General features: G+C 36.1%; 1 protein-coding gene across 4 annotated transcripts in view; it reads left to right on the forward strand.

The window, feature by feature from the left end:
* Positions 1–20,133, forward strand: part of dpf3 (double PHD fingers 3) — a 36,264-nt gene that overhangs the window by 1,837 nt on the left and 14,294 nt on the right. For all 4 annotated transcript variants that reach the window (XR_004846332.2, XR_004846333.2, XM_023297208.3 and 1 more), the window contains exons 2-4: positions 11,820–11,980; positions 13,795–13,902; positions 19,956–20,089. Coding sequence is in view for 2 of the 4 variants with exons in the window: in XM_023297208.3 (XP_023152976.1) it covers positions 11,820–11,980; positions 13,795–13,902; positions 19,956–20,089 (403 nt within the window). In the remaining 2 variants the exon portion in view is untranslated. The remainder of the gene's footprint in view (positions 1–11,819; positions 11,981–13,794; positions 13,903–19,955; positions 20,090–20,133) is intronic.

A 20,133-nucleotide genomic window follows, 5' to 3' on the forward strand; every position in this document is an offset into this window, starting at 1 on the left:
TTAAAGTGCACTTAAACTGATAGATTTACTATCGACACAGTTAGCAATTAAATGAATGCTGGTTTATTAACGGCCTATAAGTGTCAGAATATTATGAAAAATGTCCATAAGTGCAAGATGATGTCCTTAAATGTCTTGTTTTGTCCACAATATTTACATTTTAGAAGCTAGAGCATTTATTTGCTTTAATTGACTGCCTAAATAGTTGGCAATAAATTTAATTCTGTCGCTATTCCTGCATGTTTGTTTGTTTTGCTGCTGGTCACGTAGAATGTGCAGAGAGTTTGACAGTTAAACTGAAATCTATCATGCAAGATCAAATGTTTTTACCCAAAACATGCTTTGATGGGACTGAAGAAGATTCATGTTTAATTGATGTGACTGTGTGGATAAATGAGGCTTTTATCTAAACTCACAATGTTATTTTTTAGTGTAACTAAATCATTTAAGGTGTACCTTTTTACGTCTTTTGTACAGAACCGCTAATGTGAGGAATAATTTCACGACGTTCTTGTTTTGTCGAGCTCTTTGTTGACAACTCAGACAATATCTCCCTGTACTTGGGGATTTGGTGGAGGGGGCTTTAAGCTGTTGTATTCTACCCAAACAGATTAAGCTGGAGATGAACTGTAGGTAAATGTGTTTGCTTTTGTGTGCTGTGCGTGTGGAGCAGCAGATTAGGAACGTCCCAGTATTTTCCAGAGTCCATCTGTTGAGAGGTGCATGTAAAGAAAGGCTGATGCTGGGGGCAGACGGAGGGACGGATGGATGGAGGGACGGATGGATGGAGGGACGGATGGAGGGATGGATGGAGGGAATCCCATCTGCCCTTCACATGCTCAGACAGACCCCTGTTTAATATCTACAAAATAATGGAAATAATGTGTATATGTGGAGGTTGGAGTCAGGACTCCACCTGCCAAACTAAACACAACAGAACATGGAGGCAGGTTAAGCTTGAGCAAGGAAATGTTGAGCATCAAACACTTGATTTGCTGCATTTTAGTGATTTTTTTAATGCACTAATTCGTGGTGGAAAATGCTCATTTTTGACACAGTGTTGGAATTTAAATATAAACAAATGTAATGCAAGAAGACGTTCTGCATTACTTTCAAATTATTTGAGAAAAAAAGTCCTCAAATTGATTATTTGATTATCACTATAGCTGGAGATTATTTTAATAGTTGACAACAAATTGTGATTGTAATGGTTTGTTTCCTAAAATGTCAAAAAGTAGTGAAAAATGTCCAAAAAGTCCAAGTTGAAACCCTTAAGTGTCTTGTTTTCTGCAACATAATTACATTTAAAAAGCTACAAATGGAGAATTTAGACTTTCTTTCTGTCAGAATAGTCAGTAATTAATTTGATCACTGACAACTAACCGACTAATCAATTATGTGCATTGCCAAAAAAATTGTGTAAAATGGCCAAAAATCTAAGATGATGTCCTCGAATGTCTTGTTTTGTTCACAATATTCACATGTAGGAAGATACAATTCGAGTATTTAGACTTTTTCTGCTTAAATATTTCAATTGATTATCAAAATAGTTGGTGAATAATTGAATATTTGACAACATATCAGTTAATTGTTCAGTCATTTGTAGAATGTAAGTCCACAAAGTCCAAGATTGCACCCTTACATGTCTTGTTTTGTCCTCAATATTAACATTTATAAAACTGCAATTATAGAATTTAGACAGTCTTTCCTTTAAACAAATCGACAGAAATTTAGAATCGTTGATGATTAATTTCATAGTTGCCTGCTAACCAATTAATCAATTAGTTATTGGGTTCACAAAATACTGGAAAATAGTAAAAAAAATAAAAAAATGTCCAAAAAGTCTAAGATGCCATCCTCGAATGTCTTATTTGCTTTTAAAAGCTGCATTTAGAGAATTTAGATAGTTTTTTAAATGATTGATCAAAATTCAAAATAGGCGGTGATTAATGTGGTCATGGTTAGAAAATGGTGAGAAATGTCCAAAAAGTTGAACATGACACTCTTCAATGTCTTGTTTTGGCAACAATGTTCTGATTTAAGAAGCTGTCAGAGACTTTAGACAGTTTGCTTCTTTTAGAAAATACTCAAATTGATAAACTGATTATCAAGATAGCTGGCATTTCATTTAATTGTTGACAATTAATCAATTAGTTGTCTGGTAAAGGGTCAGAAAATGGTGAAAAATGTCTAAAAGTCCACGATGACGTCCTTAAATGTGCAAACTCCATGCAGAAAGATCCCAATCCCAGGCCGGGATGCGAACCTAGGATCTTCTAGCTGTGAGGTGACGGTGCTAACCACTAAGACACTTTGCAGCCCAAATTGCTTAAACAGATGAACAGAAATTTAAAACAGGTAGTGATTAATCGATTAGCTGACAGTTATTCAGTTAGTTCTTTGGTTTAGGTCAGAAAGTGGTGCAATGCTGAAATCAGACAATTGAGACAATTTTTCATAAAGAAAATACTCAGACTGATTAATTAAAATCAGAATAGCTGGTGAATAATAGTTCAGTTAATCATTAGTTGTTTGTTCAATACAATGTAAGAAAATGGTTAAAAAAAAAAATCCAAATAGTTGATGATGCTCACAAACGTCTTGTTTTTTCCACAATATTCACCATTACGGAAAGTTATGAGTCGATTATTAATGTATTTGATACATTGATTAACTGGCCACTAATCCGTTGATTTATTAGTTGTTTGGTCTATGTCAGAAAACGGTAAAAGTGTCAAAAAAAGCCCAACATGAAACCCTTGAATGTCTTGTTTTGTTCACAATGTTCACATCTAAGAAGCTGGAATCAGAGAATTTAGAAATGTTCTTTTTCTTCAAAATATACTGAAATAGCTTGTATGTGTTCCAGGCAGATTCCTGCTCATGTTTTCATCATATACTGAAGAGAAAAGACAAAAACATACAAACGTTTAGGGGAAGCTGGAATCTGCGCCTCTGCAGGACCAACTGTAATGAAAACTGCATGTGAAGTGACCGTCGGAATGTGAGGACCAATATCCAGTAACACGTGTTCTGGGAAATAATGCTGTGGTCCAGTTTTCCTGCAGTGTGAAACAATAGATCGACTCCTCATCTGTCCTCAGGATGTGGCTGTTAAATCATACATGGTAATAATCTGCTGCCAGACTCTGAAAGATGAATTATAACCATCAGCACCTGGCAGTTAATACGTCTGGACTCGACACTCACTCAGATCTGTTTAGACACGCATATTTACATGACTGATTTAAAGTCACTCTCTTTTTTATTTATTTATTTATTTATTTATTTTTTACAAAGTCTTCTTGTGTTGTACTGTAAAAATTAAAAAAACATTTTAAAATTTTTTTTTAGCATTATCATCTGTAATCTTTGGAATAATTTACTATTATTTTACATTTTTTAGATGTTTTGTAAATTCTCAGAAAAAAGATAAATTCAAATGGTGACTGTACAAAAAACCCCAATAGCAAAAAAAAAAAAAAAAAAACAAGATTCAGTTACTCTTTTACAATGTGTGACTGGACAATAAGATTATTTTTCTTACTCTGTTTACATCAGCCAAAATGTAAATATTTTATAGGTACTTGCCATTATTTAAAAGAAAATTTACATTTTATTATGTTTTTAATGATATTATTTGATAGAGTTCTCATATTTTGTTAAATTACAGATATTGTCTAGTAAAATCAAAGAAAAAAATATTAATATGCGTGTTTACTGTAAAATATCTAGTCAAAATTGTAAATATTATCTATGTCAAAAATCTGTATTTTTTCGAGTAATATTTTATTATTTTATGATTTTTAACTTTGAATTATTTACTGTTTTAAAATCATTAAAAATATCAATATTTTACAGAAAATGTACATTATTTGAAGAAAAATGATTTACATGTAGGACTAAAAAATGGTAGATCATTTTATTTGGTATTTTACAAACTTTCCCTGTTTTGTTAAATTATAGATAATGTCTAGTAACATATCAGAGAAAGGTATTTATACATGTTAACCCTAAAACACCACGGGTAAAATTGTAAATATTGACCACATTAAAAATCATAACTTTTACAAATGGTACTTTGTTCTTTTACAATTTTGGAAGATACAATTACTCTGTTTTTCTCTGTATTTACAACAGCAAAAATATCATAATTTGTCAGATGTTTGCCATTATTGTAAATCACAGAAAAATTTTAATAATTTCCACGTTAAACCATAAAAAACAGGCCAACACTGTAAATAATGTTCACACAAAAAATATGTATTTTTACAACTAGTAATTTATACTTTAGAATAGAAAAGAATAGAATACTCTTTGTTAGTCCCATAAGGGGAAATTTATCAATGTCACAGCAGCAAGGTGACAGTAAGAAAAGCAAGAGAACACATCTATAAATTAAGACATAAAATATATACACTGTATATACAATATAAATAAGAAAAAATAAGAAAAAAATACACACCAGGATACTAAAAACACAAAATTTAAGAATATATACACAAATGTTTAACATGTTTAACAACATGTGACCATAAAATAACACATGTTTACTATATTTAAATTAGCTAAAATATAATTTTACAGAAATTTTATTTTATTTTTACTGTTCTTCCAGTTTTTGAACATTACAGTATTCTACTTTTTTTCTGGCACCCTTGCTGTGAAATTTTCACCATTTTTTACAGATTTATTTGTATTTTTTTTTTACAGTGTGGGGGGCTGACTGTGTGAGGAAACTGAAATAAGTGATTGTTATTCAAATATGTGCGTAACATTGCTATTATATCGCTTCCTGTGTGTCAGCAGATTTGCTTTCATAACCCACATAGCTCAGGTGTGAGGCGGTCGTGTTTGCAGGAGGCTGCGATCAGAGATTAGAGGAAAATGTAAAGGAGATGGGGATGGTTGGGGGGATGTTTGGGGTTAGTGTAGCCTGGCGCCCCTCCCCCAGCGTGGATGAGTGATGGAGGGGTGAGGGGGTGTCTGTCTGGAGCTTATATTTATGCTACAGCTTGAACACCGGGGTGAAGCCTGGCCTTTGTCTATGTGAGCTCAGACAGTGGAAGAGGCTTCCGGGCACAAGGAATTAAATATATTTTAACATTTTTTTGTATTTGAGGAAGGAAGCAGATTTGTTTTGCTGTTCTGCACATGCTGGTGGTGCAGACTCTGTGCATGCATGCTATTGTGCACATGCTCCTGTATTTCCCTCCATGCCTGGTTGAAATGCGTCTCTGTAGAGCAACAACAGCATCTGAATCCGGGTTTCCCTTTTCCTCCTCCTCAGCTGCAGCTTCCTCCCCCCGCCGTCCGACTGCACCTTTCCCTTTTCAGCCTCTTTTGTGTGTCCGTTTGTGCGCTCGTGCGTGCACACATGCTCGTGTTGGAGAGAAAATGAGTGTGACAGGGTTTGAAAGCGAACACGTGTGCCCCAGGACATATCAGATCTCCCTCCTCCTTCCTCCCGTTCGGCCTCCTCGGCTCCTCCTCCTCCTCCTCGGCCTACAAAGTGCCACAAAGATCAGAGCAGCATGCTGTTGCCCTGCACTTCCTCTTACTCAACCCACACCCACAACTGGATGCCGTCTCTTTGCACAGCTTGTGGTCCATCATTTCCAACTTTTCTTTTCCACATCTACAAATTTTATTACATGAAGATGAGTCTGAGTGCAGCAATTCATTTCTGTATTGTTTTCTATTAGCTCCAACTCAAAGCCCCGAATGAGATCATGCAAACAACTTTAAACAGTTGTACATGCTGGAAGACACTGTACCTCCATTATTTTAGAGACTAATCGATTAGTTTTGTCTATAAAATGACAGAAAATGGTGTAAAATGTCCAAAAGGTCCAAGATGACGCCATCAAATGTCTTGTTTTGTCCATAATATTCACATTAAAGTAGCTGGAATCAGAGAATTTAGACATTTTGTTTAAAAAATATTACCTAGACTGGCCAGTGTACGATCAGAAACATTCATATTTTCTAAAGTGGAAGATAACAACTGTCTTGTTTTGTTCACAACTCAAATATATTCAGTTTTTTGTCATAGAGGAGGAAAGAAACCAGAAAATATTCACATTTAAGAAGCTGCAATGACAGAATTTAGACTTTTTTCTTTAAAAATAATTCAAGCCATGTAATTGATTATAAAATAGCTGATGATTAGTCATTGGAACTATATTAGGCTGTATTAGGCTGCATAATGATACTTGCTAACAGCTCTACAGATACTAAAATTACAATTCATGTCATTCTGATTGCTGTAATTGTTGCCTATGCAGTTTTCCAACACGTTTGACTCTGAATGAGATCATGCAAACAATTTTTAAACTGTTCTACGTTCTGGAAGACACTGACCCTCCATTATTTTTCAGACTAATCAATTAGTTTGGTCTATAATATGATTGAAAATGGTGTAAAATGTCCAAAAAGTCCAAGATGACATCCTCAAACTTCTTGTTTTTTTTCCACAACATTCATATTTAATCAACTCGAAGAAGAGAATGTAGATTCTTTTTTTCCTTGAAAAAACTACTCAGACTGAAAAATTAATGATCAAATATCGAGAAGTCCAAGATGATAAATGTCTTCTTTTGTCAAAAGATATTCAGTTTACTGGCACAAGGGAGGAAAGAAACCAGAAAATATTCACATTTAGGAAGCTGCAGTCAGAGAATTTAGACTTTTTTTCTTTAAAAAGTTATTTAAACTGACCAGTCAATTATCAATGTATAAATTAATGAGTTCAAATCTTCCAAAAAACCTGAAATGACTGACATGACAATAGTATGTGGTATCAGGAATGTCCAAAATGACTCCAGAATGACTAAAAATGTATTCAGAATGACATGTAAATTTTCAGAATGATTCACAAATTATAGAAAGAAATTCTGCATATCAAAACCAGATTCAGTGTTTAGATTGTTTGTGTAGTGGATGTAAAACCAAAACTTACACTTATGTTTTTTAGCCCTGAAAATTGAATGTGTCTATCTACTGTACTTATGAGGCTCAAAGATGATGGATAAAGTCCATTAAAAAGTGTGAAATTGGGGCCTGAAAATATTCGTAGTATGAAAGTAAAACTTTGCATGGCTTCATTAAATACGCTGAAGTTACTGTAGGGGAGGTTGAGTGGGTGATTTTTTATGCAAGAGAGCATATTTGTGACATTTGCTCACCTGAAGTTCAATGCAAATAAATTTAGCCGAGAAGAATAACATGAAAAGCTGCTTCTCTCCACCTCCATAAGCTTTTACCTGCAAACTCTAACCTGCGTTACGTTGAGCTGATGAAATGGCTCTTTGCCCATCGACCACACAAAGCTCCTCTGTGCTTGCACAATCACAAGAAAAACACAACTGCAGATTCCATCAGTATCCAGGAAGCTGCTTTCAAACAGGAATGTGTTTCCCCAACATGCAACACTTACATAAGCAGCCGTACAGTGAAACTAAACGGGCTGAATCAGGTTAGGGAGTCTCAGGACGCAGATGCTCTACGAGGCGAACGCTGTCACTTCACTCTCACGTGATGAATAAATGCACGGCAGGCAAAACAAGCAGACACGAAACGCTCACTTATGTAAGAGTTTACGAAGCTGCCTGAGGACTGCGTTAGTGGAAATGGGATAAATAAGCGATGGAGATGATGGTGAAGAAATCAGAGGTCCAGTTTAGACAGCAGAGATAAGACTTGATCTGGTCCCGTACTGTAAAAGCACTCAGAGCACCAGCTGCGTTCCTCATTTCTGTGGTTCTGCTGTACAAAACTCTTCAGCCTGCAGCCGCCACATGCGTTTAAAGCCAGACATTATCCATGCACCGTGGCACTGAGGGTGCACACACAGTTTTTGCATGTAGGCCAAAAATTGCACCATTTTCACAACCAGAAACTGCAAATACTGAAGGAATCGTTGGATTTTCAACTTTCAGATGGTTTAAATCTAAGCTTAAAGTCATATCATATCATCAAAATCACTCGAGTTTACATGTTTAATTTTAAAAATTGACAAAAGTAAACTCTCTTCTAACCAGATTGTGTAAAAAAAAAAAAACAAAAAAAAAAAAAAAAAGTTTTGCACTCTTCTGTGCAGCCAAGAAGCCACAACAACAAAACTATTTGGTTTAACTGCAGGCTGTGTTTACATAGAGCTGATTGAAGATGAGTAGGAATACAAATTAGAGAGATGGAGAGTAAAATAAAGCATATTTGAGCATTACAATAAATGCAACAAGGCTCAACAACAGTAAACAGGAGAAAGCTGTTGGAAGATACATTCAGCATGGTGAAACATCTTTCTACAGCTGATGAGCAGATTAGAGAGAAAATGTCTGTAGAGGCTGGAAAGAGTTCAGTATCTGCATTATGTGGAGACAAGCAACCACAAAGTCACACAAAATAGCACAGTAATTTTAAAAAATAATGTTTAGACTAAAAAAAACAACAAAAACAAACAAAAAATAACTTTGCATCAATCTTCTAATAAAAGTAGTAAATACAAGTTGACTTAAGTTGTTCCAAGTAATTCTTCCATGCTATTTAAAGATAATTTTTGAGTTAACAAGTTTTTAAGTTGTTAATTTCAGTGTTGCATGCTAGTTATCAAGCCAGTTTTGTTAAGTTACCTCAACTTAAATTTAGTTTTAAATCAGCAAATGCAGAAATTTGAATTTAAATTACACATCATATTAAGTTGATGCAACATTATTTCATCAACCCAATCCATCAGAATAGTATTTACAACTTTAAAAATGTATCTAAATCAGTAAATTAGAATTTGTGTTTTGGAGCAGTGAATTTAATTTGGTAAATAGGTTCACTGAATTATATTATAGCGTGTAGCGAAGATTTAATACAATTCCCGCTGGTTGTCTGTTCATCTTGAGGTGACATAAAGTAATTTCTTTGCGCTGTTGATCAGATTAAAAGCTTCTCCTCATAATAAATCACCATCACGGCAGCTGTAGCGTCCTGTAATATCAGCTTTATGTCCACTAGATAAAATATGCCCACACATGATGCTATCACAGCGTGGTTTTGCATCATTGTCATCACTTTAGATGGATGCCTCAGAGAAGATCATATCAGAATCATTGTTTTTGCTGAACTTCCTCCTGTCAGGGAGCTTTTGCAACAGAAATAATCATCATGCTGCACACAACATCCAGTTATTTCATCAGCAACTGCAGCCACATGTCAAAAACAAGCCAAACTTTGTGTTTTGGGAATTCTTCCCTCTTTCCTCCATCATCTTTTAATACCTGATTCTGTCTCTGCTGCTGCCTCCCTCCAAACCTCTTCCTCCCTTCCCCCCTCCATCCATCCATCCTCTTCCTCCATCTCCAAACACTGCACATCTTTGTGAGATTCAGTGTGACCAGAGCGCTGGTCTTTGTCCAGCCTGGCATTCTTTACATATCTGTGTAGTGGATCCACAGAGTGTTATTCTCAGCCAAAGAGAGTCAGTGATGGGCAGCCGGATGTCTGTCTATGGATATATTTACTGTCACCCACTAGCAAAGAGTCACAGCAGCATTATAAAAAAAAACATTTCTAACCTCCCTGCCACTGGTTGCACCGGATTAAATGATGGCAATGTTGAGAAATCAGTTGTTTTTTTTGACTCCTGCTGTGTGTCAAATGATCTCGGCTGCAGATATCCTCCCTCTACATGACACTGACATGACATTATTGATGATTTCTGCTCTCCTTCGATCGATATTGTGTGTTTACATCATCGTTTCTCGTGTTTTTCAGCTTCCTGTGTGTTGCATCTGATGTCTGCAGCAGAGACAGACTTTACACAACAAACTGATATTTCCAGATAATCCCAAACTCACCAGCTGCCCTGCACATGTTATTGCCATTAGGCGTTAAAAACAGCAAAAAAAAAAGAGAAGAAATTGAAGTAGAGTGCACAAAGAAATATTTTTAGTTGAGCTCAGATTTTCAGTGATGAGGCAGAAACAAGTAAACATTAATGTAAAATCCTCTTTAGTTGATCTTTTCTATCTGACTGTTTATCTGCAATATTTTTCGACTCTATCATGAAAACTTGTGTTGCCAAAACACATTTTTTTTGAAAATGGACTTGCCAATAATGACGCCTGACCTTTACACTAACATTAACCATTTCTCATGTTACTGTAACCCCATAAAATGACTTGCAAAAAGCCTAAAATGTGTAGAAATTGCATGCAAAATGGGCCTGGCATGGCATGCTATTTATATACAATCCTATCATGTCACAACACATCATGTACAGCATTAATATGGAGCTAACAGTCTGAATAACAGCCCACTCAGAATAAAAATGCCTCATTTTACCACCTAAATCAGAGCAGATCGGCCTGATTTGAAGGAAGATTCAAGTAGATAGAGAGGGACGGTGTAAACCTTTTGATAATCTGTTAAAAGGGAAATATTAGCATCTAATATCCATATTCTTTCTGATCGAAATATATAGATTTTTTATTGTTTGTCTCCAAAAACAAGTCTCTCCCACCTGGCTTTGCTTCAGATTTCCATCCACTGGATCCTGGTCTTTGATGGAGGATGAAACCTCTGTGTTCTTTCTGAGCTGTTAAAGTCCTTTTACACCTTTTATCAACACATTCATGGCTGTGAATTATGAATAATTTATACATATAAAAACCCTGTGCAATATCTATTACATATACAAGAATATGTGCTATAATTTTTTTTACTTACTGTAAAATCTGTACATTATAGATAAAATCTGCAATATCAATACTTCTCTCAGTATTTGTATTCATCTGTGTATTGCCACTGATGTGTGCAATATTATTGTTTCTAGAATTAGTACTTGTGTTTTTTAAACGTTTGTACTCTCCCCTTAAAGGCTTATCTTATCTTTTCAAAGATTGCAGTAGAATTATGTGCTCCTGAGATTGATGCTGCAGCAAAACAGGATGCAGGATTAATCAACTGTACACTCTTTTGATAATTTAACAGTTTCTATAGGGGGAGATTAGATAATGGTAGAGCACTCGCTTAGCATGCAAGAGGTAGCGGAATCGATGCCTGCATCCTCCGTCTAATTGTTTAGTGGAGGCTCAGTAAAGAAAATTGTTGGTTTGAATGATATATTCTAAGTGCAGCTTCTTAAATGTGAATGTTTTCTGTTGTCTTTCTGCTTATATATCAATAAACTCAATCTCTTTGAGTTGTTGACCAAACAAGACCTTCGAGGAAACAATGAGTGACATTTTTCACTATTTAGTTTTTTAAAAAATGACTAAAATCTCTATCTGCTTCTTAAATGTGAATATTGGGAAGAAAGTGACATTTTAGGACATGATCATTTTGGAAATTTTCACTATTTCATGACACATTATGGACTAAATGACTAATGGATTAACCTGGATGTATGGATGGATGTATAGATTAATCACTAACTATTTTGATAGTTAACTTATTGATTATATTGAGTCATTTTGTCAAGAATCTGAAATCTCTGACCTTAGTGTCTTATCAAAGAAACAAGACATTTGAGGATATTATCTTCGACTTGTCGGACATTTTTCACCATTTTCTGACATTTTAGAGACCAAACATCTAATAGATAGAAAACCAGTGATGCAAATAATTGTTTGTCCCATGCTGGTCCATCTTTGTCTTTCCTTCTTCTGAAAAAAAAGTTTTCTCAAGACAGTTGTAAATAAAGTTCTTCTTCTGTTATACTTAAAGTAGATTAGACACCTCACAACAGACAGAACCCCTTAGCTCATGTCAAAAAAATAAAATACTGTCCATGTAATTTCAACTTCTTGTGATTTGTCTGTGTTTAGGCTCGGTGATCAGTTCTACAAGGAGGCCATCGAACACTGTCGGAACTACAATGCTCGACTGTGTGCTGAGCGCAGCGTTCGGATGCCTTTTCTGGACTCTCAGACCGGCGTGGCTCAGAACAACTGCTACATCTGGATGGAGAAACGCCACCGGCAGCCAGGTGAGACGCACCGCGACACCTAACCACTCCTGATTTTACTGACAAAGTGTGTTTTAGGAAATTTTCTTTTAGACTTTTGCTTCTTGAGCCAAGTTACATGTCTCACTTTTAAGTTTGACATAGCCAATATCTAGTATGAGGAATCCCCCAAAAGCTGAAATATCTCCACCCAGCGTCGAACAAAGCTTTTAATATCCTTGATATTATAATATTTTACTACAAAAATAGTTTATTTGGGGCACCTCTGTAGCTCAACAGGTTGAGTAGGTGACTCATAAACAGGGGTTATAATCCCCAACGCAACAGCATGGGTTTGAGTCTGACCCATGGCTGTCTGCTGCATATCTTTCCCTGACTTTTCTCCCCATGTTTCCAGTCTCTCTCTCTCCATTGTGCCCTATAACAAAGGCCAAAAAATAACTTTAAAAAAAAACAAAAAAATTGTTTATTTGGATGATATTTGGATCCTCTCCAAAACCATAAACTGCAAAAAAAAAGGAAAAAAAAAGGGATTCTACTTCTCACATGCATTTCTGGGAATAATGATCATAAACTCACCAAATCTGAACTGTATGTCCACAGACAGATGATCCACTCGTTGACGTATGATATGTACCAATATAATGGACTATTTTGCAAATACAGACTCTTAAATATACACTGAAAATAGGCCGAAAATTTAAAAGATATTTAAAAACATAAAAGATAACTATGTGATGTTACTAGCTTAGAATAGCGTCAAGCCTTGGAATAGGGGGAAACAACTGACTACCTGCAACTCTTACACTTTCTAATTAACACAATATATGCTAATTTAGTCAGCAAAATAAAACTAAGTGTAGAAATATGAGTGTGTAGATTTGCAGGAGACTATTTTTCTCCCCGAAACAGTGTTTTCCTTGAGAATTGTTGTGACCATGAGTTTCTTGGGATTTCAGGAGGTCACTGTGAGATGTAACATGTTAATTTTTAGCTTTAAAAGTTGTGGTCAACTGAATTTTCGACCTTTGAACAGAGCAGGCTAACCGTTTCCCTCTGCTTCCAGCCTATATGCTAAGCTAAGCTACTGCTGTCGCTGGACTGCTATCGATCATCTCATCTGGCGTTTTCCAGAAAATGTTGTACGCGTGAACTTAACAGATGCCCCCCCTCAATTAAAAAAAAAAGCCATTCAGCTCCTCTTTTTGTATATTTTATGAGCTCCCACTTGCTGATTTATCCTGAAACGAGCAGTCAGAATGCGTTATGCACATCTGGTTTGTCTGCACAGCCAAAGGGAACAATCTGCTCTTTACCGAGCGCCGGACACAAATAGCCTGCTCTCCATCTTGTATGCAAAGCCCTGCAGGCCACACCCTGTACTTTGTGGCAGACCTAAGTCACATTATATGCATTTATTCTGGGTTTATCCCTCCCCCTCCCTCGCTAGGTTTCTTCTCTTCTTGCTCATGCAGACGTCAGTCACCTCCCTCCATCTTCCACCAGGCTAATAGTGGAATATGATTAAACCCAGATAGATATCCTTATACAATTTTTTTTTTTTTTGGGAGGGGGGTTCTAACATGCACAACAAGCTCTTGGGCGATGGGTGGAATCTGAGCATAAGAGCAGGATTTGTTCGAATAAATGGAGCCCAGCCAGAGCAGCACTGACATCAGGACATATTAAGTGTCGGGGAAACAAGGCCGGGCCTCTGTGTGCGTTTCTGTGGGGACTCAATGTGAAGTTTGTTAAAATGTGGAGCTTGCCAGCGGTTGTTAAAATTCTTCCTGTGTGCCCATGTCTCCCCTGCATGTGTTTACATACATATATAGGCCAGGCAGCAGGACAGATGTATACCTACCCTGCTCGCTGCTGGAGAAAGAAGAGGCGACTCCACCCTCCTCTGGATCCTCAGCTCCGCCTGTGTGAGCTCCGACTAGGTAAACATGCACTCATACATCCAAATCATGCTTCTTCTTTTTTTTGCTTTAAACCCATTTTTTCTTGCTTTTTGCGTAGCTGCACACACATAAAGCTGCCTATCTGACCATCTGGCTCTGGTTAGTCCGTCTCCAGGTCTCCAGGTTCATTCTCTAACTTGAATCAATGCCTCCTCTCACTGTTCTGCACACAAACACCCCCACACATGACTCTCGCTGCCCGTCGCAGCACAGAAGCACCCTGACTGGGCCTCTATAATCATTTGTCCATGAGGCATTACAATGTAAATGAATCTTATGAGGCTTTTTTTTCCCCTACATGCGTGTGCATCCATGCATGCATACAGTACGTGTGTTATGGGGGATTTTAGCGCTGGAATGTCCCGGCAACCTGATAAGGGCCAGAAATAAAGGCACGTCTTTGTTTCTGTGTTGCTACTGCCATTGTTTCCACCTTCGCTGTCTTCCAGACGCAATATAATACTCAGGAGTTTTCTGCAAAAAAAATCAAGAGAAACTCCCCAGAGATGCAACCGTCCAAAGTGCATAAAGAGAAAGGAAAACTAGCGACACACTTTAGTTAACAAGGACTGTGCAGGCTTTGTAGCTCAGAGTGAAACAGTAGAAGTCCTCAGTTCTGTTTTCCAGACATCCAATTGTGCAGTTTGGCCCAGATATCTATCATGACACGACACAGGAATGTGAATTCTCCCCTCTTGGGCTTTTGCAAAAACTTTATGTTTATTTAATGCTTCCTGAACTGAAAGGTTTGTGCAGAAACACTCAGTCTGCCACAGAGTTACTGTAAAAGACTGAAACCACAACTGAAGTCCTTGTTTTTGTAGATGTTTTGCTTTTTGTTTTTTACCTCAGTGGCTCCTGTTAAATGTGATGAAGGTTATGACAAAAACACGAACACACTGCATTTTGTTAAATATTTTTTTGAAGCTTAACATTAATTTTGAGATGTTTAAAAACAAATGAACATGAATTTTAAGCTAGAGTGCAGAACTTTGACATATATATTACGTTCAAGCAAAACAGGTTTTCTCTGCAATGTATAGTCCTGCACCTCTATGGAATCAGAACAACCGTTAGGATAGAGAGAGAACTCAGAAATGACTTCAGTGCATTTTGACACAGTTGGAAAGCCATAAATCATAAAAACAGGGAAACTGAAGCTGAATTTTTCGTTTATTTAAAAAATCAAAAATTGACATGCAAAATGTTTAGGAGGTCCAATACTGAAAGAAATGTGGGTCTACATAAAAAAGATATTTCTCTGCTTACAATTTGAATTGACTTCCATACTTTCCTCCTCTCTGCTCTGTGAAAACACTGCCTGCAGCTCAGCTGAAAATTCACTGAATTTTGGTCACGTGACTGTTGGTTGCAACTGAGTCTTGGATGGTTTTGTGGTTGTACCAGAGAGTGCAAAATTTTTTGTTTTTTGAAGGATGTGGTTAAAGCAATTTATTTCTTTTTTGACCGTTTTTAAAGACAGCATGTGTAGAATAAAGATTCTTAGTTTCTGGTTACGTGTCCAAGGTGCAACAACCATCGAAAAGTTTAAGGTCATGTGATTTAAACATTTTTTTAATTAATTAATTTATTTTTTTTACAGTTTCTGGCATTGATAAATGGTAAATTTTTTTGGTGAATTTATAAAATCAACATTAATTTCAAATCTTCCAGTGTGTTTTGAAGCTCAGAGAGCTGAGCCTCTCAGCTTCAGGTAAGTCACTCTTTATTTTACTGTATACTTTACTTTTAAATATGATTTGCGTGGTGACATTCCTATGCTGGTGCATCCGTAGCTAAGTAGGAATGATTGGTTTTCCAGACCTAAAGAGAGAAGCAATGGCAGTGACAGAGATGGAGTAGCAGCTGCAAGCATGGTGGAGGAAACATCATGGAACCATCCAAGAAAAGGTTCTGATGTTGCACACAATAAAGAAACTTGAGAGGAAGGATTATAGTCCAAAAAAGGCAAGCAATGGAAAGTAAAGTGTGTACGCCGTGAGCTAACGGTGATGTTTACGTAATTACTCTCTCTGCCAGAAGAGGGAGACAAATGTTCCACACTGCAGGTTTAAGATTCACTTTTTTAACAGTCATTCATGTTCATAACTGATCTGATCTTAGTGTGTTGTAGGAAGCTGCAGCATTCAGATATGAAAATACTGATCAGTACTGAAGCAGCAGAAGCTAAACTGCTTTGTCCAACTCTTAAAATGCTGCATCCTGCCTTACCTCTAGAGAAGCTCAGTTCATTAAACCTTCACTGTCCTTCAAATCTGACACTACCAGCTTGAAACACAATATTTCTGCTAAATATGAGATATACAAATTAACACCTTGACGCCTATTGTGGCAAATTCGCAACATACCACTTTCATTCAGACTGCAGCCGAGCAGCCGAGCGTATCCATTCCCCCAATCCCGGCTTGTGCATATTCAATATGTACCTCGAAACCTTTTGCAAGCACTGGTTTCTTGTAGGACCGGTTGGAGTGGGACCTAATTTTTATATATCTGTTATTATTATTATTATTATTATTATTATTATTATTATTATTATTATTATTATTATTATTATTATTATTATTATTATTATTATTATTATTATTATTATTATTATTATTATACATTGGTTCTATGTGTAATAGATAAATTAACAATCTCCACTTATTTTAGCATCAGCTAGAAAGCAAAAACACACAGAAGTTTTTTTTTAAATGTAATTGTAAATAAATTCAGGTGTCAAGGTGTTACAAATTTTAAGACTGCACTTATAAAAATACACTGTACCTGATTTAAATGTCTGCCTTCCCTGTCAAAGTAGTCTCCTTGTGCAGTGATACTCTGCTCCCAGATCTCCTGCAACACTTGTCATGGATTTTCTGCTGTGTTAACATGTCAAACACTATCTGTGACGAGCTGAATCCCCTAAGCTGAATCAACTTGGATTTCATATTGGAGAAGAGAAAAAGGTCACAGGGAACAGGGCAGATGTAACTATGACAACGTCGGGGTTGTGTTTTCAAACTTTTGAAGGCTTTTTCCAGAATAAACAAAGACGTGACGAGACTGTTTTTACTGGCCGAGCAGCCAATGAGGAAACTGAACTTCACATGTAGAACTACTGACCCTCCCTTCAGGTTGGCAGTGGATTCAGATCAACATGATTTGTGTGAACATGTGCGGTATAAACATTTATTCATATGAGCCCTGTGTTTATTTAATCTTTTAACCTTTATTTGACCAGGAAGTCCTGTGAGATTAAAATCAGATTTTCGAGGGAGACCTGGGACACATTGTAAAGCTACAAATAGTATAAAATCAGGCAATACAGGGCAAAACTATCATTCTAAAAAAGTTATTCAGAGTACATATTCTCACAAGTTAATTACATACAATGTTTAGAAGGAAAAAAATGACTTATATACGTCTTTCAGGTTGCAAACAGAGTTTTGTTGAGTATTTTGATGACTTTTGTAGATAAAATAATGTTAGTTGTTCCGTAAACTTAATACTGTGTGCAATTTAAACTCATATTTCCATGGTAGTTGATTTAAATTCAAATTGTACTAATTTAATGAAATTGGCTTTGTTTTGTGTCCTTTTACCTTTTAATAAACAAATACCCTTCAAAATAAAGCAAAAAGTTCACTACCTAACAATTTTGTTGTCAGATTCTTAAAAGCTACCACATAATAAAGCAAAAAAGCTACGACTGCAACTTTTTTTTGTCAACTTAAAAAGTTGTGATCATAAAAAAAATTGGTATGACACTTCAAATTTTAATTTTACTTTAAAAAATAAGTGATTTTAAAAGCATTCAACTTAAAAATTTGCGTTTATAACAAATTAAGTATGACTCTAATAATTTATTTCAAGGTATGTGAAGAAAAAAAACAAGCAGTCAACTGACAAACTTGTTTAGTCCACCTAATATTAAGCAAGTGGTAATTAAAGATATCTGATTGTTGGGGAGAAGCTATTTCACCAAACTCAGTAGAATTTAAAGTATGACATAATTTCATTGGGAATTTTAATAACTCAAAAAGATTACTGCAGGCTGTTGTGTGGGTGCAAAATTAACAAAGCACAAAGAAATGAGAGACAGAATTGTACAGCGGCTCAGTATTCAATAAGAGTCTTACAGCCTCGGTACTCATCTTCACTGTCGACCTTCTTCATCACGTTGCTGTTTTATTCTGGTTTCATTCCTGTATTAGAGTTCAAAGAGGAGGACGGAGAGTCGCACTACAGCGAGTTCATCTCAGCGGAAATGAACTGAGGGAGAAAGATGAAATAGATGAAGTGAGATATACAGCAAAGAAAAGAAGTCGGGTTTTAAAGCAGTGTTTTTGTAATGTTTAGTTAATTTCCTTTCCTCCATGCACCTGGATTATCTTAGTTTTTATTGATGTTATGTCTACGTAAACAGCAGCACCAAAGCTCCCTTTATCACGTCCGCAACGATGCTCATAGTCAGATGCTGCAGATTGTTCATCTAAAATGAAACTTTCTGGGACTGGATTTCTAAATAATGCAGGACTAAACTGTACATCAATATATCTGAAACATTAGAAGAATTCACTGCATTCTTATTTCTCTGCTTTGTAGCTTTCCAGCAAATAAATGATATGTGCATGTCTTAGAAATTTTATTATAAGCAGAAATCCCACCTAAAGTGGTTTCATCCTTCAGGTCTTTTTTTGTTTTATACAGGAACCAAAATTATAACAGCTGAGCTGAGCTAATGTGAATATTCTATTTAATCTAAACATTAATCATTGTAATTAGACGGAGAAATATACACTTTTAATGTCATTATTTGTCATCACTGCCATTACACTAAACTGGATCAAGAAAAAAGTTAATAATAATATATAGGTCATTAAAGTAATGCTTCACCAGTTGATTATTTGCAATAAGACAATAATTTCTATTTATTTGTTGTATTTTAATGGATAAATTAGTAGTATTAGTAGTATCTTATTAGACATTTCATCATTTGCATTAATTATCACAACAAAAATCTAAACATTTCATGAGAAAACCTTAAAAATTCTTCCTTGTTGCTGACATGTTAGAGTTTCTAAGGTTTTTACTGATGGGATTGTGGGTTTCGCCTTTTTTGACTCTGTAAATAAAAAAATAATACTGCACTCGGCCAGAAAAAACTCCATTTATACCACGTTTTTAGGGATAAAATGCTCTATAAATGGGGCTGTGAAGGATATATAAACAAATCTATTTGTAAAAACCTTCAGAATGCAGAAATCTGGAAAGTTTGTTGGATTAAAGCTGTTCAAGGGGAGATTTATGACTCAGAGTAAAAGAAAAAACTCACCTTTGAAGATATGTGTTGTATAATTGCATACATTTTAAAACGGAAACTGCTGTTTGAACTAATAGAGCTCAGCACGAAACTACTTCAGTTAAAGATTTATTTTATTTATTTTAAGTTTTACAATTTTTCTGCACCAATTTACATAAATGTCCAAACTGTGTATTTCTTATATTTTCTCTCCACTAATTTGCAAGAAGGCATCTCAAAACTGAACATATATTTTAGCCTGTAGTGTTTCACTGTAATACATGAACTTTTGCTCAGTTTGTCCAACGTATTTCTTTATATTTGTGAATGTCTTGCATTATTTCATCATATCAGCAGCCTGAACAGCACAGAAAAAATCACAGACAGTGAACTGCTGGTGGAATATCAGCCATAAGTTCAGCTGCTCAAACTACAAGAATAAGTTTTCTTACAACCTTTAGGTCTCTTGTAATGAGAAGAAGAATGAGTTGCACTGCAGAGCAGCACAATCCTCACGAAACTCTCACAACACCGCCTCATCATGCACATCTTTTCTTTGAAACATCTTCTGACTGACTGCAGGATAAACAACAACTTGGAAACAGTCTGCTGTGAAGAAAAATGTGATCAGAAACCCAAAAGTTGCGGCACATTTTGCCTACGACGTACATCCTCCAACACGAGTCGCCTCAGGTGCTCTTCTCTTTCTGCTTTGTATCTTCAGAAGCTGAACTGGCCCCGAAGCGTGAAGGTCCACCAGGGGAGGCCACGGCGCTGGAGGCCCTGCTGAGGAACGACAGTCTGCTGGAGAAGAAGAACAACCTCAGCAAGGAGGAAGAGACTCTGCTGGAAATACAGGTATTTATTCAAACGTGATCCTAATCAGGCATCAGGTTCTGGAT

Source organism: Amphiprion ocellaris, chromosome 12 (assembly GCF_022539595.1).
Source record: "Amphiprion ocellaris isolate individual 3 ecotype Okinawa chromosome 12, ASM2253959v1, whole genome shotgun sequence".
NCBI lineage: Eukaryota > Metazoa > Chordata > Actinopteri > Pomacentridae > Amphiprion > Amphiprion ocellaris.